Here is a 24,670-nt window from a genome sequence, read left to right as displayed (position 1 = left end):
CCACTGTCGAATTAAAGGGACAGAGTGATGCAAGTTGGCTCAGTTGGTAAAGCGTAGGCCTGTCAAACCAAAGATCTCGGGATCAAATCCCACCCAGGCGGATGACTGAAGCCTGCGTTGTGTGTTAACGAACCTCTTCCCTTGTTTCGTAGATGCAGGCTATGTTAAGTGGAAAACACACCGTCCCTCGGATAGGACGTTAAATGGAGGCCCCGTGTCGAGGAGAGTCACCACCTTTGCACGTTAAGAACCCACTGCACGATTCGTTTAAGAGTAGGGGACAACCCTGGTGTAGTGGTCCACCTGCACACCCCGGTATCATCTGCAAGAATCTTCGGTATTGAAGGAGGCAGATTAGAAGGGGAAGAATATTGTTATTTTATTGAGCTCTCGTGAATTTGTTTCCTTATCATAATGTGAAGAGGGTGACATTTTGCTTTTAATTCCAATATAGCACTAGCGACAATAACAACTACAGTATCCCACTGAAGTATTAGGGGCGGGGGGGGGGGGGGGTGGGAGGGGTGACTAGGGGCGGATCCAGCCGGCGGCAGGGGAGGGGCCCAATTCGTGAGAAAATATTTAGCGACGAAACAGCCAGCCGGTGAATAATTTTGCCCACCAAAAAATAAAAAATGAAGATCGCACCCCCTCTTGAGCACCAGGGGAGGTGGCCCGTATTCAAATAATGGTTAAATTAACGTGTTTTTACCTGTTTAAGGGCCCCTGGACCCCTCCCTGGATCCGCCACTGGGGGTGACACCCAGTTTCAGAATTCCAACATTCTAGTTTCTAGATAAGGAAGAGCGAAGCGATCGAGAAAAATAAGAAGAAACACTTAGTTGTTGTTCAATGTAATTTTCATCTTAAAAATACTCCATATAGTATACTCTCGCTACCTGAACATAAGTATTTTCAATTCTCATGGGGGGGGGGGGGGGGCGGGGTGGGCTGCAGCCCAAGCCCACCTATATGCATGTACGTGTAACTTTTGAAAATTTGAAAGTGCAATTGTTTTAATAATAATATGGACTTTGTGATACCTCGAGTGAAAACTATACTGAATCAGGTAGATACTAGTCTTCACTTTCAACCTCGTCCACTTCGGCACTTTACAGTAACCCAGACATTGTAGACTATAATAATATAAATATCTGATAAGGAATTTGCTTATTACGTCTTGGACAAAGACTATTTTAGGCAGCGTGATGGACGGAGCACCAGTAGATTAGAGGCATGCCAGGCAAATTATGTCTGATCCGGAAGACTAAGTAGAGTGGACGGAGGGGGAAAGAGAGAGAGAGAGAGAGAGAGAGAGAGAGAAGCTGTGGTAATGGACCTAATATTGAACATAGTTCATAGTCTGTAGTTCAGACTCTGTGTTATGCATTACGACTGTGTTTTTCTACATGCAACTAATGAGAGGGAGAGAATGAGAGAGAGGGAGAGAGAGAGAGAAAAAAGGGGGGGGGGGCGGAGAGAGAAAATGAAAGAGGAGGGCTGGGTGTCTAGTCGTATGGTCAGTGAGCGTCTTGCATTTGGGGAGGAGCCAGGGTAGCCAAGGTCATTGGACAGTCAAATCTATTTCATTCGTAGGACTTCCCTGTTTTGAGGAAGTGCAATGAGCATGTACACTGAAGGGATTTCCCTTTCTTATGCAAAGCACAACGTCATAAAAGTGAAGGACTCTCGGCTTCTTCGTAGATTCATCGAACTGTAATATATAAACGCTAATAGCTCTTGGCCAAAAAAAATAGTAGTGCATTCCCCCCTTTGGTGGTTGATTATTCCACAGACTACCCAGGCCGGGTGGTGATGTTCGAGGAAACCACGGTCAGTCGGGTTAAGAGATGCGTGACGTGGTCGATATATTCTTGCAGATAAACCATACCAGGTTGTATCATAAGAGACCTCCCGTCATATTATTGTTAAAGGTGCAGGTATACCCCCCCCCCTCCTCGAATCACAGTTACTTCCTTCTGCTAGCTATAGCTCGCATACTCAAGTTGTGATAGACTCAGAAAATTGATAAAAAGAAGCCATATACATACACACATGTAGTGGCAGGTGCAAGATCGAAACCAGGAGTGAATCTATGTAGTCTTCTATTTCAGGACTGCATATCTGGACGGCAAGATATCATGGGTATATAGATTTAGAAACAAATAATTTATATCAAAACTCGATCTGGTACCTAGCTTCAATCTTTTCTTATCCGTCATATTTATCTGGTACTGCCAAAACAATCCTTTTTAGCTATTTCACTATGTGTATGTCACATATTCTACTGGTATGCTACTTTGCCCCCTTTATCTGGACTTTCTGGAGCCACGACATGCGTAGCGTCTACTCTTGAGTATCAATCTTTATATTGATTAACCGCTAATTTGCTATCTTTAAAAAGAATATGCTACATACAACAAAACCAAACCGTAGACACGATGTGTGAAATACGCAACAGCCTTCCTGGAACATTAGAGACAAAACGACCATCAATTCATGTCATTAATTCTACCCCTGTACACGTTGTACATGTATGCTTGCGCTGTTCAGGCTGTACTTCCTATCTGTCTCACTCTCTACACTCCTCCTTTGTCATAATTTATGCAGGAACACCAGACATGCCTCACACATATGCCACACTTGGCAAGCTGTTCCCTCAATGACCTCTTGAAAACCCTGCCCGCCTATGTGTGCCTGGAGTCGCCTGTGGACTCTCTCTGTCGATCTCTCCCTTTTGCGCCAGAGCGAGCACTGAACACACAAAACACACAGTACAGACATCCTCGCAGAATGCCAGCGCCGAGGAGTATATTGTGTGTACGTGGCTGGCTGGCTGTGAATCTCCCAGTGTAAGCCAACCAGCAAGCGCAGAGGCGACACACATGTCTAATCTATCAAGCATTCACTCACTGGGAGACTCAAGTGCTCCGGAAAATGATCAGAATTTTCCAGTGCAAGCACGACAGGGTATGATACAAAGGTCACTCCTATCGGTTTAGCGCGGGAAAGATCGTGCCGCTTGTGGGCAGGACTTAGCGTGGGTCCTTGGTGATTGTGAGACGTTAGTGACGTAGGGGCTGTAGGGGAAACAGACAGAGCTAGCTATAGAGCGCGGCTCTCCTAGAGTAGTGCTTCTTGTCCACATTATAATTGAGGTGGAGTCGGCTGCACGGTGTACGTGGTGTGTTGTGGATACTGGAAGTATACTGTTATGCACAAGCATATGCAGCATTCCATGTACTCTCATAGTGCTGATTGGGGTTGAGTGACAACGTATTTGGAGATAATGATCTACATAGCATTTTATGACGAAATAGCTAAGGGACTTGATCAAGTGTGACTCTTTCCATACCAGCAAGTGAATCGTTACCACTTCCAGTTCTTTAGCAACCAACATTAACGGATGATTAACTTTGATACCAATTATACCACCTACCAGTGCCAGTATAGCAAAAGACGAATAATCGTTTATGATTTGTTTCAGGTGTTGACCAAATCGAGCTATAGCCCATGACTTCAGTGAATACAACTTTAACTAACTTTGAATCACCAACCTTGCCCGCCATAGCAACGAGCGAGCATTTAATTTTCTGCACGCCTTGGTATACACGCATCTACATTGCAACTAGTGGACATTGAACGCCACCTTGCCATATCTCGTGTGTATTAAAAACGCTATTTCATCGAGTGCGTCGATCTTCTCAGTGCCAGCGGATCTCATTATTCCCAATGCGTATTGTATACTTTTAAAGGTGAAGGAGAACTGCTCTTTCAAGTAAGGCATCACGCTTCACAGGATTTTAACACACGCTCAAATCCCTTCGGAGACCTTTGAACGAAACTAGATGCACAAAGAATACCACGAGAGGGGTATCAGAAACTGGTATTAGACCTGATAATCCCTGTCAAAGTGCAACTTTAATTAACAGCCGACCCTTCCTATTGCTCTCACCATAATGAGCAATGGTTGCATGTATTTGGACATCATACTTTGTTCCATGTAACTTGATCGACCGCTTATTCAAATATCGACGGGTATAATAATCATATTGTTGACACAGACTAAATCAATCAACATGATGTCCCAGGCAAATTCTTTAAAACCGCGAAGCATGTTACGAAAAAGACTGCCTCGCTACAAATTTGAAGCAAGTGACCGAACCCTTCTTCAAAATCTCGTGAATAAATATATTGGGATTCTGGAACGTAAAGCGCTCAACCAGAATATGCTGGATGAAAAGAAGCGCGCATGGCAGCTCATAACGCAAAAGTTCAACACGCAGTCGGCCGATAAAAGAATTAGGGACGCCAAACAACTGCGAAAATGCTGGGAAAATATGAAATGGAGAGCGCGACGTGAGGTGAAGCAAGCCGATGAGGAGGGGCACATGGAGGGGGACATGGAGGGGGACATAGACGGTCAAAACGGACATCACCTCTCCGACTTCACACACCCCTCCCATCTCACCTCTGGTATGATGGGGGTGGGGGAATTCATGGGTGGGAGCGTGGAAGATGATGATGAAGGGGAGGATGATGATAGCGAAGGGGAGTTCGATGACGATGATGATGATGACGAGGAGATGGTGGCACCCATGGGCACCGAGCCAATCGAGATTAGTGATGATCTGGATCTGGATGCCTCAGAGACGAACGGGAATCTCCCCTTGGCTTTGAATGTACCCCGTGGTGATCCCCGTCACCCTAACGGATTTCCACTATCTCACCCGCCTGAGGATGAATTGATTGGCAGCTTTGTCGCAGATGCCTGGATAGCAGAAGAGGCCCCTGGTGAAGACGGTAATATTTCTCTTCTCATAGAGCATAATTATAGGCAATACGTGTATAAGATTCAAAGGGTATTCTAATGTTTTTGTTGTTGTTGAGGGGGGGGGGGGGGGTTCGACTTACGGCCTTACAAATATGCTGTATTATTTTCTGATCGTGTTTTTCTTTGTTACACGGAGGATGAATAAGTGTATGAAGCTATATAGCTATACTGTAATACGGTTTACATGTATTATTATTATTATTACGCACCTACACCATAATAAGTTTGTTTTTCCCGCTCAAATATAATTACTGCATATAGCAAGTACTGCCTGTTATTATGCTTTGCATTTTTTGTATTTTTTTAGAAGTTAGTATCTGAAAAATTACACGAAGAACAAAACAAAACTTGCTCCATTTCCAAACTGATGATAACAGAACCATGCAGAATATTTTGGTTTCTAAATACCTTTTCTCGGCAAAAGTCGAGATCTGAATTATGATCAGGATAATTGTCAAATATTTGATTGTTGTTTTTGTTCTTTTAAATTTTGGTATTGCATGCCAGAGTCGTCATAGATTGGAGATGGAAAATGCCAAACTAATTCTGCCCACTATTTGTTTTATCTTATTAGTTTAGGTCCCACTCAGATATACACGTATCTTTTGAATCGCACACCTGCCATATTCGTACTCTGTATCCGTGCGTCACTATAGTATATATCGCGCAGAGCAATTTATATTTTTGTCTTCATGTTAATGGTCAATCTTTCTTCCTTTTACAATCATGTTCTAAAATCAGGCATTAATAGGGCTACACTAGTCTCTATCAGTCAGGTAATATACCCATTTCTTTCTGGGATAATTATGAATAAGATCAATATATTATATTCTGGAACACCCGGTGTCATGTCAGAGTTGAGAATTCTCGCACTTTTATATATAATATATAGATTCTGGGACAATCCGTCGCTGTTTTCACGAAGTGACGGTAGTGAAAAAAAATTTGCATTCACTTTGCGTGACGATTTTCCTCACTACCGTCACTTCGTGAAAATTATGAATATAATGTTACTTTACTATATTTCTGTCTTTTCGGTTAAATACAGCATAACACGCGGAGTAATTAAAATGTGCAAATAAAGAATATTGGACTATCAATCATGGATGTCTGTCTCTGTACACTCTACAGCATCGCTAAAACAAATACACGAACCATGGTGATTATAAGAGTTTCCACGCAGTTCCTGCATGCACTATAAATTGGCGCGAGTCCGAAGTGTCTTCGGAAGTGAAGGATGGATGCCCTGCATCTCTTTAGGCTCTTTTACCGTGATATTGTGCAGTGCGCGATCGTTGAACATTACCCAGACATACTACGGTAGTCTGCATACACAGACTCTGTTGCAAGGATATGCAAGGATATAAACTTCAGCCAAGGCTGTGCGAGGTGATCCGAAGAGAACCGTGTATTTCCCTAAACTCACAACGGTAACTAACTAATTAACTAAATGAATGCAATTCAATGCATAAATATATGAATAAGTATGTAAATAAATACATAGATAAAACAAAATATAAATGAATTTAAGTAAGTAAATAATTAAAATTAAATAACTAAACACATGAATGAATGAATAAATAAAACAAATACATGTGTAAGTAAATGAATTAACGAAAAATAAATGAACAAATAAATGAATAAATAAATAAATGAATATACCTTTGAAAAATAAATACATGGAAATTAACCCGTCCTCTAGGCTCAAGTGAACTATGCAAGCTATCAGTATTTGGAGTGCTGATTTTGTAGAATTTAGCGAGCTACAGAAGATTCGTGCCCTTTACCAATTTATGAGGAATATGTAACTTTCCCATGGCAGGGTACAACTACTGACTTAACCATCAGAAAATTCACTCTCAGAAAATACTCGTTAAAGGTACCATGTCCCATTTGCAGTCCAAAAAATGAAAAAGTTAAATTCCAACTGCATTTGAAAGATTTACTAATTTAGAACTTACTTAAAAAAGGTGGGGCTTGAAAATGTCTTGAAGTGGGAAAATAACGACTATATAATTAGTTGTCAAATCGAATTTAGGGCTATAGAGCCCAAAAGTAATAGTCTTGATTTTCAGACAATTGTACCGAATGGTCATGCGTTTTATGCTGCGCAAAGATTCAATCAGTTTAATCTTGGCCATCACAAGAAGTGGGTTATTGATGTAGACAAATGCTCATGTACCCTTTACAACTCTTTTCATGCATGTTATTACCAAAGAAGAAAAAAGCCAGTCAGTCACTCAATAGTGTCTGACAGTAAAGAGTTTCCTTGCATAATTTGCATATGAGGACACTGCTAACGTTTAAATTTCACAGATAGGACATACATGACATATTCATAATTCCTGCAAAGTTCTACAGCATTTGAGGTTGGCTGCAAAAGGGACATAGTACCTTTAAAAGTAATTATCCAACATAATGACAGTATGTATTTTCCCAACAAATCATACTTCCTCGTGGTTTTCGTGACCATCAAGGTGACCATTGTCACAAATGAATATATCGAGTTTCCATATACCTTATACAACAAATACACTTGCATGGTTGGTATCGGCTTTAGAGTACGGAATGACCCAATGACAGAATGGGGTTCGTGTAAGAAAACCATATAGAGACCAGTAGTCGCCCCCTCCCCTGGTGCCCAAGGGGGGGGGGGAGCAAACAAAATATTGCTCACTACCCCCCTCCCCCCCTCCCCTGCAAAATATCGGCCTGCGCGATTTTCGGGGGCAATGCAAAAAAGTGTTCCCCCCCCCTCCTTCCCGCTTATTCACCGGCTGGTTGTTTCGCCGCTAAATTTTACTCACGAATTGGGCCCCCTCTTTGGCCCCTCCCCTGCCCCCGGCTGGATCCGCCTGTGCTAGAGACTGTCAACAACCATGGTGAATTGGACATCTCTACTACCACTACCAAAAAATATGAAATTCATTTCCCTCTTCGCTGCTAAATCATCTTTATAACAACGGGTTGTATTAGACTAGAGTGCTTCCTGAGTAGAATACCAAGGAAGGCATGCACACTTCAGCGCAGAAGGATATATGAGCCTGATCATGACGTTGATAGAATGGGAGACCTGTAATGGCTTTATGCTTATGACTTGAACTTAATACACATTTCATTTAAGATGTAGCTCTTACAAGTGAATCGTAATGTGGGCTCTAACTATAGAGTGGAGGGTTTTAACAATGACCACTCAGCTATAGTTAAACAGCTCACTCCCCCTTTATGCGTATGGTAGTAACTGTTTTTTCCTTCTCTTCATCAAACATTGATTGGACACGCTGATTTTCCATTTACTTTTTAACGACAGTGCACGTATAGTGACGATCATGACAGTTGTCTCAATCGGTGGTGGTGGGGGGGGGGGGGGGGGGAGGAGTGGGGATACACAGATAACTCAAACTAAATTGATATTTATGGAAAAATAATTAAAAATTAGAGAAAAGGGAAAAGGACGAGAGAAGAAGACCTCTTTCAGAGCATTCCCCCTAATCAGAAGCCGCATAAATCTCAATTTCATTTTCTGAGTATGACAGGTGCCCAGGCCCCATGTCAGCGTCCCCTCAATGACTAGACTCACTCTACGTCCCTGGCGGGTTGGTTTCGTGACACCTCATTCAAAAAGGCCTTGTTACACCTCTGGGTGTAAATGAACAAAGTATTCATCCATACTGTCCATGCATACACATGGACTACCCCGCTGCGATCCGTACTGTAAGGTTTTACAAAGTGATGCAGTCATTGTTCACTTGTTAAGCCAGACTGGTCCACTGTCTCGTTGCCATGGGAGACGATTACTCGTGGTTCAAACATCTGAAAGTGACATTGATCGTAGTCGATAATGTATAGCGAGCACTTACATCGTTATGAAAGGACATATTATGAATTTTAGCATGGACCTCCTTATTTTAGATACATCCCTCCTGACTAGAATGAATTTGAACAATGTAATCGGGTGTAGGCCCATTGCGTATATTTTGTCTTAATTTAATTGCTCACACATTCATCGATAAGGCCTCTTTTACATTATGTTTACATTTTCTACACGAGTTCTAGAGCAGATGTATGGTAGGCCTAGTATTAATTGTGATAATGCTCGGGAAGATTTTTTTTACGAAGAATGTTACAAATTGAATCAAAGACTACAATAATTATGCAAGTGAAAAATGTCGTTCACGGCACATGTAAACTACCAGTAGTAGGGGAAAACCCCCGCTAATTTGGCAAGTGCAGAGCATTGATTAATTCGTAGGTGATTAAATGGGGGATTTAATATGATACTGGCAGTGTTAAAACTTTAGAACCATATCGCATTAGTTTAAAGTAATGTGGTAAGAGCAGACCATTGTTATGGTGGTTAAACACGGGGGGAATAGGGGGGGGGGGGTGGTAGGCAGGGGTGACTGTACATGGAGCGTTCGTAGCCTCGAAAGTCGAAACCCCTACCCATTTGTAAGGGTCATTTCGGCAGATTTTTCTCGAAATATCTAGGCCAATTTTTCACAATTTTCGGGTGTTCGCCAAACAAACACCCGAACATTTTGTCATTTTAAAATTTTTGGAAAAACGGACCCATGTGTAGTGATATTTTTGTAAAAAATGGGACCAATGTTTCGGTATTTTTGTGTGAAAAAGCGACCCATTAGAGCGGCACATCCCCGTATGTCTTAATATGTGACCCCCCCCCCCCCCGGGAGGGGGGGGGGGGTATGCGTGCATTAAGGGGGGAAGGATGAGGGAAGGAAAGTAAAGGGAGACGGAGAATAAGATAAAATTGTTGGGATGACTGTCATGAAAATGACGCAACCAATACAGTGTACACATCGTGATCTTTTATACACAGTCACATATCCATAAAAAAAAAAAAAAGATGCTTGATTTCTGTTGTTTTTAAAAATCATTTTTGTAACTATGTTTTGGAATCCTCTACCATTTCTGTTTATTTGTGGCATAAATGTACGGTATCTCTCGATATGATTCATTCAATCTAATCCCGTTCTCATAGCATTATCATGTATAGTCGAGTTGTTTTTTCTAATTTCTGGATGAAATAATTCAATAAAAGATACATGTCGTGTGGACGGTGTGGTGCACACTGCACGGATTCGCTTTGTCAAGTTTGGTTTGTAAAATATTGCAAGTGGTGGACCTTCACACCATGCCGTTTACATGAATCTCTCCATTCATTCTACTTGTCCATGCAGGTGATCGAGAAGACATCCATCTGCGATCAGAGGTCGGTGACGCATCAACATACAACCAAATATGGAACGGATCAACATCCTTGTCCTCGCCTATTGGATCGTTAGGAGGAGCGTCCTCATCGAACAGACACACTCACACTCCTCCATTAGCCGCCAGTGATGTGAGCCAAGAGCGCATCCCCAGGGCTCCATCAGTCTCGTCATCCATGGGCGATGCGGCAGAATCGCTATCTTCTCGACATTCCATAAGCTCGTCCTCGCGCAGTAGCAAGCGACCACGTGACAGGGTTTACATCAATCAGAGCAACGCCAAGCTCCGTCGACCCAGCAGCTCATCAGCATCTCCTATCGTGCTTGTCGACGGAGACGGCGCAGCAGAGTCATCGGCGATCGCTGCGATATGCAACGTCGACGAAGCAGAGAGGCAGGCGGGCGCCGACGAGGAGCACGCGAAGAAGATGGAGTTGCTTCAGGCCCAGCTCGACTTCGAGAAGTCGAAGGTGGAAAGGATGAGGAAGATGATGGAGATGAGTGAGATTGAACATAGAGCGAGGATGAGGATGTTGGTTAGATTCCAACAAGTCGCTGAGAAACAGAAAGAGTACTGGTCGCACCATGTTGACACTGCGAAACGCGATGAAGTTACTGACCAATTCTAATTTAAAAAAAATGTTTATTTGATGGACATGGATACATCCCACTGAACTTTCATGCGGAGAACTAATTACGAGCAGCAAATAGAATCACGCTGTGATGTTTTATTACATGATGCATAAACAGAAAATATGCTTGCTCTTTTTTAATTTTCTTTACATTGCTAATATAACAATAAAACATGAGAATATGAACTGCTACAAGACAAGCCTTTACCAAGTTAACTCAAACCCAAATATACATTCATTTTTATTGATGTATTACTTTAATATGCGTATATTCATAAGAATTGTAATTGCTATGCCCGGGCGTCAAAGGTTTTTAACAAAAGAAGTTGAAATTGCTTTATAAAAGGAAATTCATCAAAGAGCATACAATCATATTTCTAATGCATTTATGCTTTTTGTATATGACTGTTCACATAATACTCCTACAATCTGTCTTTAAAACATTAGTTTTGCTGGAAATAAAAACACAGGTATGATCACTGGCATACTGATGGGCATCCAGGGACCCCGACTCAGGGCTTAGACTAATTTTAAAATTCAAACAAGGTTTATTTATAATTCGATACCAGTGATTTACAAATATTGCTGAAATGCCATGATTTTTCTGGGATTTTTTCTCTCTTTTTGTGTAAATTATTATTTTTTGAAGCGTTTGCTGGAAAATGACAAATTCCAAAATTTACAGTCAGGCAAAAAATATGCTGATTCAGAAGCCTACATATCAGGGCCTGCGGAACGGTGGAGCTCGAGCCCCTCCCCCAAATTTTTTTGTTAAAGAATATGTTGAAGTATTTTATAGAGAAATAGAAAGAACAGTGACCTGCCAGTGTCACAAAAGAGTTTTCAAAATTAACTCATCTGACCATAGTTAAATGCTCTAATACCCTGAGCTTGCGGGGCTCCGCCCACTGGACTACCACCAGGGGCCCTAGGGCGGACCCCTGGATGCTCATCTGACGTAATCAAATGCCTGAAACCCTTAGCTTCCAGGGGCTCTGGACCCTACTAAGAGCCCCGAGGCGGGCCCCTTGATGCTCATCTGACCGTAATTAAATGCCTAAAACCCCTGAGCTTCCAGGGGCTCCGTCCCTTGACCCCACGCAAAATTTTCAATCCACTTGCTTCCCTTTACTTAATACTTTAGCCCCCCTCCACTTTGAAAAACGTTCTGAGGGGCCTGCATGTAACATGTAAGAATGGTAGTGATGCAGATTTTTTTCGGCCCCCCTCCCCCTCCCCAAACGTTTTTGCTCATTACGCGACTGGGTATGATAATATCAAACTTGTCACAGTCCTCAATATGATACAAATGTCATACAAATTTCATGGATATTCTCCAACCATAACTCCAGTTATAAATCATTAAATAACACTTTATCTGAGGTTCAGTGCAAGTGGTATAGAGTGACAACTGTTTCTTTGAGAGATGAGAGTTCAAAAAAATATCTTTAAATTACCAAATTTTAGCCATTCAATTCAATTTGTGACTCATCTCATTCACCTGAATGCATTATTTGGATTGGAGTGAACTATTCCTTTTTTTTCTTCGAGATGGTTTCAGTCAAAATGCTTGGAAACCAAAGTAAATTTTGTACATTTCTATTGCACATGTAATTCATATTCATTCCTATACTCCTGTTTTGAAATTGATTGAAAAAGTTAAGTACTTGCCTCGAAAATTGCATAAAGAAAATGTATTTCAAGAAGCAAAATTGTTTACAGTTGAATTATTACAATTTTCACAGATCTGCATAACTGTAACAACATAGTTTTCAAATTGCAATTGATCTATACGTAGATAGAATGCCATAGAAAGTTCCAGAAAATTCGACTTAGACGACCACTTATAGCTGCTTGGCCAAACTGAGAATTTCAGTTTTGAAGAATTAGGTGTCTGCAATTATTGGATTTTAAAAGTACTACCAGTAAAAATGATTTTCCGAATGGCAGACTGATCACAAGCTAACACAACATATCAAGTGTTATTAGTTAGGTTTATGTTCCATGAAGTCTTTATTTTGTGTTTCATCGACTTCTGTTTTATCTCCTTTCACTTGCCATAGAAAAGGATGGCAAATTTCAAATTTTATCTTGTTTCACGAACAGTGCAAAGAGCATTTACTCAATATAATTCTCAAGTTATACTGAAATGAGTATCACATTGTTCAGACTTGAAAATGAATATGTATCGTACTATGTTTATGACGTTCATGCTGGGATTAACTCGTTTCATTTTCACCGGTAAAAGGTCATGTTATCATTTTCCCATTGTATTTTAAATTATTGTTATGTAAGGCAGTCCTCTTATGCCTTTTTGATGCCCTTTTTGATGCCCTTTTTGTTTTCACAAAAAAGGCTTTTGAGTTTTTACAGTTTAAAAACATAACATAATGTTTTATTTTGTATTTCATAGACTTTGAAGTTGTTCACTTATCTATGTGCATTATTTATTCTTTTCTTAGATCAGTACTGTGCATGAAGACAAGTTGTCTTCTGGTATATAATGAAGAAGTTGGAAATCACTAAGTGCAACAATGTTTTTTGTTTATTTTCATTTTGGAAATGGAGAAGCAAGTTATTACATTAGTAAATTTATGTGTTAGATTGATACATGTACTTCTAAAGTTTGGAGACTTGCAACTCAAACATGTAATGTTATGTTTTGTTCAGGTTCTTTGTCTTTGAACACGGTGTATGTGTTCAATTCTTTTGCATTTGAGAGCTTTCAGTTGCCTTTGCTCTCACGATATTCACTTTCGCATTGGAAAATAAATTATATCAAAAAATGCAGACCCTCTGTTCTTCTTAAATATCAGGATAACCAGTGAATGATGAATGTGGGTATATAAATAATATGAACACAATGTTCACAGACTTGTTAAATGAGAGAAAAACTGACAATACATTTGAATTCTTGATTCAAAGGGCCTCCACAGAAAACAGCATTGAACTATTGATGGAGCCACCCTACTAAAATAAGACTAGGTAATAAATAAATAAAGTATAAAATGAGGGAAACTAAGAAACACACATATAGGAACAGACTACAGAGATGTTTCACCAACAGGGCTAATGCAGAATATTGTGAAAAGGGAAAGGGGGAACGATCCTTAGGTTTTTAAATTTTCCAAATGAGGTTAACACTTCTAGCAAACAACCTCCTATGAAAAAGTAACATTTTCTAATTTCAGAAAATTTATATGGGATAGGGGTATGACAATAACATACCGATCTCCCGGAATGGACAGCAACAACAAATGGACAACAAAAAAGATGGGTGAAAGTGAGATCAGTATACAAATATGACAAATGACAATGGTAGATAAGATGGAGATAACTGAAGTCCAAAATTAGTCTTTGATGGTGAAATTTAGGTTAGTCCCCAAGGGGGCTCTCATGATGAGAGGTTACTGGTATAAGTTTGTGAATGACATCAGAATGAACAATGCTACTGAACAGGAAAGCCCTCGTTTCATAATCCTTCCACAATCCTCTCATCACCCTCTCTCTCTTTTTTTTTGCTATTAATTAAAGCTTTCTGTAGCTGTACATAAAGATCACCTGCCTATAAAGACCGCTTTTCTTGTCTCCCTCGGTGGTCTTTATAGACAGGTTTCACTGTACATCATGAATCCATAATCTCAACAAACACTTTATGGTACTGTGTTACTGAGTAGTACCTACCTTTAATATTACTTGTACATGAATCTCCATTCTATAGGGGAGGGGGCAGGTAAAAAAAAGTTTGAAAAATAAGTTAAAACAAGGAGAAACAAAACTTATGGTAGGTTGAACACATACAAAATCAACTTGTGTCAATATTCCGATTCATCTTTCACAGAGAAAAAAATGCCAGAGATCAAGCTTTATTCCAGACATGATTTAATCAATATTTTTATGAAATATGACATTGTACAATATATTTATTAATGGTACATCCTTAATGTACCATAGAAATTTCAAAAGAAGAGAATTCATATCTGAAAAGTCACAAGAAGAATAACTACAAGAAAAGAACACATACAAAGATTTGACAACTATAGTTCTGAAATAAAAGAAAATTGACTTATTAGTATGCAGAAAACCTACTGCATGGCACTAATTATTTTTAGAAAATTTTATTTATGCAATACTGCCAGATTATCATCACTTTTTTAATGAATACTTCAACTCTACTTCAGTATTTGTAAAGCCCTTTACAGTGCTCCTCAAGCTCTCTGAGTATGTCTTGGCCATTTTGAGATTCAGCAACTAGCACACTTAATTATACTCTACATAAGGGATATTTCTCATGCAGCACATTATAGCCGGTACAGGTATTGTATTGGCCTTTGTGTTTCAATGTCACTAGAGGTTGATTGTTTTTTTCCTTTTTAATTAATTCATGATACCATATTTACACAATCAGCAAGTATTATCTAAAAACATTGTTATCACATGTAAACAGCATTTGCCTGAATATGGATTGCCTATTGCTTCTTTTGAATACTCATCCATTTATGTCCAAATCTGATATATTTGCCAACCAAGGAAGACTTCAAGCAGAATTTGGTATTATTCAGGTTTGAAGAAAAACATGATTTTCTACATTTTTAACATGAAAAAGAATAATTTAAGTCATCCTGAGATTATTGTTGGTGGTAAAACTGAAATCAAATCAACTTGAACTTTAATAAATTGATCAGTCCTACGAGGTATTCTCATTCATGTTTCTACTTTTGAGGTAATCCGACAACGGGTAGCTATTCTAGACAGAACATGACATTAGGAACTACTGCTCTGCGATGGATAGCGTACCAACAAGGGCAAAAAGTAATGACCACAAAACATGCTGTAGCCAAAGACTGTGAAACACTTGACCTTGCAACTAATGCTCTAGAGTCATCTTGATATAATCGAACTGTTAAACATGATCCTCAGATTGAACACTATACTTAACCATAACCTCAAAACTAACCCACAACCCTATAAACCAGTTCATAGTTGCAGTCTGAGCATGAGCAAAAAAAGGTCATTGCAGATCAAATTGTGAAATACCCTGAAACAAAATAATGGATATGTGCTCATGAAAGTAATGTAATCATTATTCATTTATGCACAAGCAGTGTACTCCATGATACACAGGTGGCATTATTTTTTGAAAAGGGGAAACGAAGGCTATTTATGTAGCACCTCCATCGCTGTAGGAGTGATTATCTTTAAATGTACAAAGCGGGACCTCTTCATGTTTTGATAATTTGTGGATATTCGGTGTCATTTGGGACATGTGCTAACCATGAACTGGTCTATTAAACCCTAACCCTGCATTGTCCCGAGATCCCTGTAGGCCTTGTTCACACATGTTGCAATAAACCGCCAAAACAACATTTCAAAAGTACATGATTGGAAATGCCTTCCAAGGCGACTGAAGGTGAAAAAGCAGCTGCCCTTTACATTACTTTTCTGTGTATTATGAGATACAAAAACCGTAAAACGTGACGGGCATCACAACTAAGTCGTTTTACTTTGGCAGAACATTTTATAGGTCGTATACGGCATCATATGTGAACAAGCCTTTACAGTTCTATCTACAGTGATCTAGAGACCTTCATTGTCTGAGGTCTTCTGGACAGTCCGGCTGTTTGGAAGGATGGCTGGCCTTGAAGGCATCCAGTTCACCCAGTACATCATTGATCTTTGAGATGACTGGAAAAGCCGACATGTCGACCTTAAACCTGTAGGAGAAAACCAGAGAGATTTTTTTTTAACTGAAAACAAAACCCCCAAAAGAAACAATTGGAAGCTTTTTGAAAATGAAGGTATTTCTGAATACTTAACCAGATATACTAAAGATTTATGATATATTCTATTTCAAAAATAGACAGTTTGAAAGAAGGTTGGTTATTGGTAAGGTAAAAAACATTAGATGAAGAACAGTGTTTACCATTTTGATATCATACAAAGAGCTTATATACCGGTACCATTAGAAATTCACACAAAATCTAGATATGATGCAACATCTCTTTACAAATCCCCTTTTGATATTAAACAAAATAACAATTTATTTATCAAGTTTCCTTCCAATATATTTTTCATTACCCAAACTCAACTTGACATTTCACTCTGACTGCTTGTATATGGGATAGTAAGATCGCACATGCACAGTACAACTATAATTACTAATAACTCCCCCCCTAAAGGGGACCAGTGACCAAATAATTGTTATGCTTTGTTTATTTGTTTGTCTGTTTTTTCTTTTCTTCTTTCAATTCATGATTTAAAAAAAAATAGATAGACCTTCGACTGCGCGCAGTCAAGCATGATGCCTCCACAGTAGCGCGATATAACCAACCAAAAAAGAAGCAATTTTTAGAATTCAACTTCGATTGTAAACCATTTACAGGTTCTCAGAATATTGTGATTACAAGCTTTTTTCATATACATGTAAGACCCTTTGATCTTTGACCTCATGACCCTAAAATCTTATCAGTTCATTGGCTCTGCAAGATACATACATGACCTAAGTTTGGCAGGAATCCAACAATCTGCTATAATGATAATGCGATCATAAGCGATTTTTGCATACATAATGAGTCCTGTGACTTTTGACCTTGTGACCCTAAAATCTCATCAGTTCATTGGTTCTGCATGATACAGACATGATATAAGTTTGGCAGGAATCCAAAAATCTGCTATAATGATAATGCGATCATAAGCGCTTTTTGCATACATAATGAGTCCTGTGACTTTTGACCTCGTGACCCTAAAGTCTCATCAGTTCATTGGCTCTGCAAGATACAGACATGATATAAGTCTGGCAGGAATCCATCAATCGGTTCTTGAGGTAACGCGATTACGAGCTGTTTTTGCATACATGATGAGCCCTGTGACCTTTGACCTCATGACCCCAAAATCTAATCAATTCATCGGCTCTGCAAGATACATACATGATATAAGTTTGGCAGGAATCCATCAATCGTTTTTTCAGAAAACGCGATCACGAGAACGGGACGTATGGACGGACAACGCGAAAACATAATGCTTCCGGCTACTTCATAACGGAGGCATACAAATGTTGAGGGGATCCATGCTAAACTAAAAACACTTGGTTTAAAACCGGTCCAATCAACTAAAAAAACTAATGAGTATGCAGCTAGAACATGTATTATAATAAAAAGTAAAACCAAAAGAGTTTGACCCCCCCCCCCCCCCCTATTTATTGAATCCATGGTTGGAGCATAAACAAAATGAACGACAACATCAATCCTGCTGCACGTGTGCAACCTTCTCTAACTAGCACAGAAAAGGGTGCTCATGAAACCAAAGACATGGGTTCTCAGCGAGGGAGTTCCTTTTTAAAGTTTATATATACTTTCTTTCAAGGTAACCCACAGGATGCTGGGTAAAGCTTTGTGCCATTGATTTCAACACATACTAGCTATTAATAACAATATTCCACTTTTATATAGCGCCTAATACATCTACAATGTTTTTAAGTGCTTTACAGATATACTATTACCCCGGTCGTTGGAATCAATACTTGCCCGCACACATTTTTATAAGTTGACTGATCCCCTTTAAAAGTAATTTTCTGTCAAGAAATATTGTGTTTAAATGGAGAAATTGTCTCTAAATGACAGTCAAAACAACCTGTTAACACAACACAAGATGCACTCGCATTAATTTAGCATCCAAGAGAAAGAGGGAGAGGTTTTTCAATAGAATAACAACCTCATACATAGGTTGCAATTAGGAATTCTACCAACCTATTAGCATTGTATACTTGAGGTACAAGGAAGACATCAGCTACGGTGACTTCATCCCCGATGCAGTACTTGCCCGAAGTACTCGCCAGGGTCTTCTCGAGAGCCACAAAGCCTTTGGTGATGAATGTGTTTCCTAGCTCCATCTTCCGCTCGGCCCCAACAAACTTGCACATGCTAAGATTCTGCAAAAAAGTTGAATTGAAAAAGTCAGAAGCCATTTCAGTTCGGGTTATTTTCGTATTTTACATTTCATATAATGTACTTACAAGGCGACAATAACAATACAAACATAATATGAAAAAGCAATAAATTGGCTTACAGAACTTAAATACATACATCCACATGTAAACTGGACTAGAGGATTCTAGCATTGGAGTTGGGTGGGCATGTGCGCATGCACCCCTTATTATCCCATAGCAAGCATCAAAGGCACTCCTTTGATTTGCTTCATAATCATCCATCTCATAAAATCAGCATGGATCTAATACAGTGGAACTGAAACAATTATTCACTGTTTTACCATTGTATTAGCCAAGCTTTAAAGGTGCTCAATTCAAGCAATTTAAAAACAAATCCTACTGAGTACCCATTTATTCCACCTGGACCTCTCATCTTGATTTTCTAATGACTCAGGCAGAGAGAGGAGCACGGCCAATTCCCTTTTCATCATATCTCTTTTAACTAATCTATCTACATATCTATCTATCTATTTATCTATCTATCAATCCATCTATCTATCTGTCTATCTATCATCTATTTATTTATTATCTATCTACTTATATTTTTAAGCCATCTCACTCTCTTTCTATCTTTCTATTTACGAATGCATGTATCTATCCCTATCTATCAATCTATTTACCCCTATCAGTATCTATCCATTCACCTATTCAATGAATATATAGGTAATTCATTACAAATCAATTCATTTTTACTGAGAACTGATGAGTGGATTTACGACCGAGACGATCAGTTATTTTATTCACCTGTACTGGTTGGATCCCTGCATTGATGGTCTCTGCTACCTGACGTGCCTGGAGATTGCAAAATGAATATTGAAGTAGAAAGAATAGAAATAATAAATTAATTCAATTACTGGTATAAACATTTAAAATCAAGTCATATACTAGAGAAGATAATGAATGTATGTATGTAATTGTACACAGCTCATTGAGGCAAACTGAAAAACAAATCGCTATGTTACAATAGTTGCACTGAAAGAGATTAAAAAAAAAAACAACAACATACAAACCACAATTGATTCAGGGGTACCTATCAATGAAACAAAAGCAATATATGCATATCTCTGAAATATCTGTCTCATATATCAATCTTTTATCTGTATATCATGTTTGTATGTTTTAATGTTTTTTATGGAGAATGAAATGAATAAATGAAATGATTCATACTGATGTAGACGATTGCTTGCTCATTTAAACAATATTTATACTCTAACCTTTTATATCATATCCTCATACAATTAATGCAAATGTCATCAACAATTGTACCTAACCACCTTAAATAAATTTTTGTTATCTTAATCAACTACCAACACTGTAAAATGAACAGCCATAAAACAATGATTATTTGTTATTTATTCTAGTGAAACTTAGCCAAATCTTCTGGTCCATAGTGATTGTTTTCTATTTAAGATTTGTTCTATTGCAAGCAGTTTGTCAGGTCAGAACTACTATCTCTCCTGTACATCCTGAAATTACTAATGAGACAATGATTGTACAATGGAAAGTAAATCTTGAATGTACCATGTATCTCTTGATTGGGTCCTTTGGAAAGAGGCTGCAATTAGGTATGGTCTCATCTAGGTATTCTATGATTGGAAGCTATAAATATAGATATAGAGATAAAAGACAAATAAATAAAAGCATTTGAAATAATATGGTATGAATACTCTCATATTTGCTTATCAACATGCTATATGGAAATGTCATCAACTGCACAGTACATAAATTTAACCTCTAGGAAAAAAAGGGGGTGGGGGGTCAACTTCATTCTTCACTGAGGGTGAAATTCCAGTATTCATAATTGCAATATCTTTTTAGAGAAGTTAACGTTGATATTTGAACATGTGATTAGGCATGAAACCCCAAACATACAGAGAAAGAATATTTGAGTGGTTGTTGCCCTTTAAATGTTTTATCAGAATTCCATCTACAGCCATTTGAATTATCGAATGAGGGTTTCTCCTAGCATAAAATGTAATAGGCATAATAATATATAGAAAGAAAAAACCATAGCACTTGGGAAGCTGACACAGGCAATATTAAGCTAGTTATCTATGGTCTAGGTAAGATCAAAATCTAGGGTATGAATCATAAAGACCTCAACCACGTTCTAATGCAGTAGCAGATTATTTGGCTTGGTAGGTTCTCAATTACTACAAAAGCATAGTACTTTAATGATGATGCCACCATCTGAAAAGCAACATTTCTGGTTTGTTTACCAGGGGATTCCCAGGCGATATAAAAACAACAAACAAGCTGTTGTATATGCTGAACTTACTGACTGCGTCATCAATAGACCATCAATCTCTAGGGCAGGGACCTGTCCCATTGGATTAACAGTGAGGTAGGCATCAGACAGCTGGACAAGAGAAAAACAATAAAAAGGAAATAAATCTTTACAATATCACAACAGAAATTGAAAGATAAATCTTCCAAAACTGGTTTTAAAAAATCAAGGAGAAAATGCTACAGTACATTCAAAAGTAGCCAATACTCACTTTCACGTATGCATAAAATATTGTCAATATCCATAGTGTCATCCAATTGATTAAACCCTAACGAATACTTTTATAAAAAACAAGACAAATGTGACTGCGTCTCCTATATGCCTCCGCCCTATTATTTGTGACATATCACAATGAAAAGTTGAAAACATATCTTAAGTGGTTCTTGAGATATCGTGTTAGCAAGAAAGCAGAAAGACGGACGGGTGACCCAAACACACAATGCATCCGGCACCATGTTCAGTGGGCAAAGGCATACCAACAACAAAAATTATTCACATTTTGTGAAATTTCAGTTTGGGGGATATTTCCAATGAGTGTGGTTTTTGACACCCATTGTATAATAAACAAGATAAGTCCCAATCATGCTCATGGGCATGTGGACAATTGCCATTGTGTTATTGAAATAGTATACAGTCAGTGTTGGATTGTGGGGGGAGGGGGAGGGCTAGGGGCACTTATGCATCATAGAGTTGTGCTATTAAGTGAATGTAAATCCAGCCAGATTTTGTTAATTTCTTTACATTTTGCAAGTCCAAGCAACCCATCTACTGCATGATACATTATTCAGAAGGTCTTTGTACAGCCAGTCTTGAAATTAGCAGAACTCAATGTAAGCATTGATCTAACTACCAGGCTAAAGGAACCCCTACCTATACCTTCTAATTGAAAATATCTCTGGGAATTAGACATTAAGTATATGCCAATCAAGTCATTTCAGGTTCTCCATCATGGCATGGGTGGCTGATGAATTCCAGGGTCAACCAAACTTTTTTTTTTAATGAGAACCTAAAGGAAAGGCTCACTTAGCCTAAGAGCCAGGCTAGCATGCTAGATTAGTATAATATTTTGAAATTACCTGTTCTCCCTTCAGAAGGTTCACACCTTTATATTCGTAATCAATTCCTTTCAGGGCAAGAGCTAGAAAGGAAACAAAAACATGCAGATCAAAATGATAATAATAATAAGAATTCAACCCTGAACTAAAAGCAAGGGAATTTGAGAAACAGATGAATCATTGTATATGTGACAAAATGTTAATAAAATTAAGAAAGTTATGCACTTTCAAAGCCTTAATTGACCAAAGGCAATTAAGGTATATTGACAACTCTGGGAAGAATCTTATGAGTACCAGTACCTCTCAAACTTGAGTGTACTAAAAGTAACACAATTTTTTTCTTTTTCCTATGCTATGAAAATATGCTCTTATTCATATTTGTCCTAGATTTACTATTGGACATATGTATCACTATATTTAAATTACCCTTCTAAAAAATAGGACTCTTTTTTTGTGTGTAAACAACAACCGGGAAATGGAAATTCATTACATATTCATAATAAAAAAAACAGCTTTAAAGCAAGACTTGACAAATACTGGAAGAAGGAGCAATATAATTCACCCTTCTTCCAGTAGACACTCCAATTATGACATTTCTGATATGACCCAGCAAGCAAGATATAGATGTAAAACGACTATGGTGTAAGACCCGGAAGCTGGGACATCCCCAAACCCCCCCCCCCCCCCTTGAAGTTAGACCTGGAAGCTTGGCAGCTGGAGACGGCTTTCTTCCAGAAGCTTTGGTATTCAAGGTATTCAAGGTATTCTACAGCTATATGGATTGCCAACTTGCATGAGATGGGTTCCCTTTCAAGAATTAAGTTCTTAATACTCACTAGTCCGAACGCGCCATGAACAGGTACTCCTGAAGTATGAGTGAAGGATAGGCTGTTGAAAAAGAGGAGAGAGAGTTTTAATTTCACAAAACAGTTTACAGAATAAGAAACATTATAATGGCAGCAATACAGCTTTTTAATTTACGAAACTATCATAAGATAAATTAGTTGAAAACCTATTGCATAGAGTCTATTCAATTTAACAAGCATTTCAATAGCAGTAATAACTCCTACAAGGCATGAAGTCTAAACATAAACAGTATGGTTTCAATAGGTTGTTGGTGAACTTGTACTTAAAGGTTTTGTGAAACGATGCCCAGATCGCCACGTATTACTGCCACGTAAATTGATTGTCATATCATAAAGTGATTTCTGTTGGTTTGTCATGAAAAATTTCTGTCATCAGATCTACAGCCATAAGAGCATCTAGATTATTACCCGAAAGTTACAAATTTTGTTGAACAAAGACGAGATAGAGTCAAAACTCTTCTTCGGAGTATTTAGGAGGAAAAGAATCCAAGAATGGATGTCAGCAAACTTTAAAAGTAAAAACAAGTTAAGTCACAAGTGACAAGTCAAACATAAACTAGACTCTACAACAGTTTTAAGAGACTCATCCTCAGCCGAATCTCTTTCACTAAATAATATTTCGATGTTAAGGTATCTATATAAACATCGTACAATAATTTGGAATGTTTTGTGATTTCTTCAGCTTAAAATAACGATTGACTCGACTTACTTTAATTACTTAGCTCATTCACGGACACGCATCTGCATCATGAATTATACACACAAATTACTACGTGTGGGACCATAATGTACTATGTTTTACATTCACTCAGTTCGACTGCCGGTTCGAGTACAAAATCGTAAAAGATAAATATGTACGAGAGGGTAATACTTTGAACATATTGAATATTAGGGTCTCTTACCATTGAAGCGGCCATTGAACTTGAATCCTTTAGCTTAGAAAGAAGAAAAGACACTGGTATTTTCAGTTCAACTGATGATAATAGTCGTCTGCAATGAATAGTTAACGCAGATGGCGCTAGCTCTGGCGCTAGGCAAAATCATTATTCAGATTGCTTAATTTATATTGAACTATTCAATTTTTTTTTATAGAAGATATGTATATACTGTTAAGTTTGTTCCGTTTTATAATGTTGTAGCCGATAATATTAAAATGAAGTATTACCGTCACCTTTTCCTTTTTATATTGAAAAATCTAATTTTGTTTCTTCTCCCAAATCACAGAATTATATCACAATTTGTAAAGTTGATTGAATATGTACTATATTAACTTGTCTGTGTTTGTAATGTATGAGACAAAGTACTATGTTTATACTGTACGAACAATTATGTTCCTCTTTATCATTTTGTATATGAAAATCTGAATAAAGGCAAAAAAGCTTTTAAAAAAAACTGAACCCTGAAAATGAATATTACTTTTACTTTTACTTCTTCATACTGTATACAAAACCTATAAATATACCTGGTTAACCAATTCTTTTCAGGATTCCACTCACGGCCTCTCTTAATTTCTTTGTCTAGTTTTTTCCCAAATGTATCCATCCCATTTTCTGAAGTTAGACTTCATGCATTCTAGGAGTGATTGTATCGAGTCAATCAATGACATGTATCAAGTCAATCTCCCACCAAACCCAACAGTCCTTTTCAGGACTACTCACATGGGGAAACTGAAAATTAATGTTCTTGATGATAGGTTTTCTGGGAGTGATTTCAATAATTGTAAAGAATTTGTGTTGTTGTTGCATATGCACCCAGTAAATAAAGGTTGCGTGCTCTAT

At 38.3% G+C, this 24,670-nt stretch overlaps 2 protein-coding genes across 3 annotated transcripts; one reads left to right on the top strand and one right to left on the bottom strand.

The window, feature by feature from the left end:
* The first annotated feature begins 2,787 nt into the window (after nt 1-2,787).
* LOC100893599 lies at nt 2,788-11,411 on the top strand. Its single transcript, XM_003724864.3, has 2 exons — nt 2,788-4,803; nt 10,039-11,411. Exons 1-2 carry the CDS (start codon nt 4,080-4,082, stop codon nt 10,695-10,697), a joined length of 1,383 nt encoding a protein of 460 aa, XP_003724912.2. The 5' UTR covers nt 2,788-4,079; the 3' UTR covers nt 10,698-11,411.
* A 4,506-nt stretch (nt 11,412-15,917) lies between these two features.
* Nucleotides 15,918-23,901, bottom strand: LOC580863 (maleylacetoacetate isomerase). Of its 2 annotated transcripts, none has more exons than XM_780893.5 (8): nt 23,795-23,901; nt 22,863-22,914; nt 22,048-22,109; nt 20,963-21,043; nt 20,206-20,283; nt 19,429-19,476; nt 18,446-18,627; nt 15,918-16,414 (listed from the first exon to the last, which is right to left on the bottom strand). In XM_780893.5, the coding sequence occupies exons 1-8, from the start codon at nt 23,807-23,809 to the stop codon at nt 16,288-16,290; spliced, it is 645 nt and encodes a 214-aa protein (XP_785986.1). In that variant the 5' UTR covers nt 23,810-23,901; the 3' UTR covers nt 15,918-16,287. The 2 variants fall into 2 exon arrangements, with proteins under 2 accessions (XP_785986.1, XP_011666296.1); XM_011667994.2 differs by having other exon boundaries at nt 22,863-22,917; nt 23,798-23,901.
* Nucleotides 23,902-24,670: the final 769 nt, after the last annotated feature.

This window comes from Strongylocentrotus purpuratus, unplaced genomic scaffold, assembly GCF_000002235.5.
Source record: "Strongylocentrotus purpuratus isolate Spur 01 unplaced genomic scaffold, Spur_5.0 spur5_scaffold_5, whole genome shotgun sequence".
Taxonomy (NCBI): domain Eukaryota; kingdom Metazoa; phylum Echinodermata; class Echinoidea; order Camarodonta; family Strongylocentrotidae; genus Strongylocentrotus; species Strongylocentrotus purpuratus.
The sequence above is the reverse complement of the archived record's forward strand: the minus strand, read 5'-3'. Positions and strand labels throughout refer to the sequence as shown.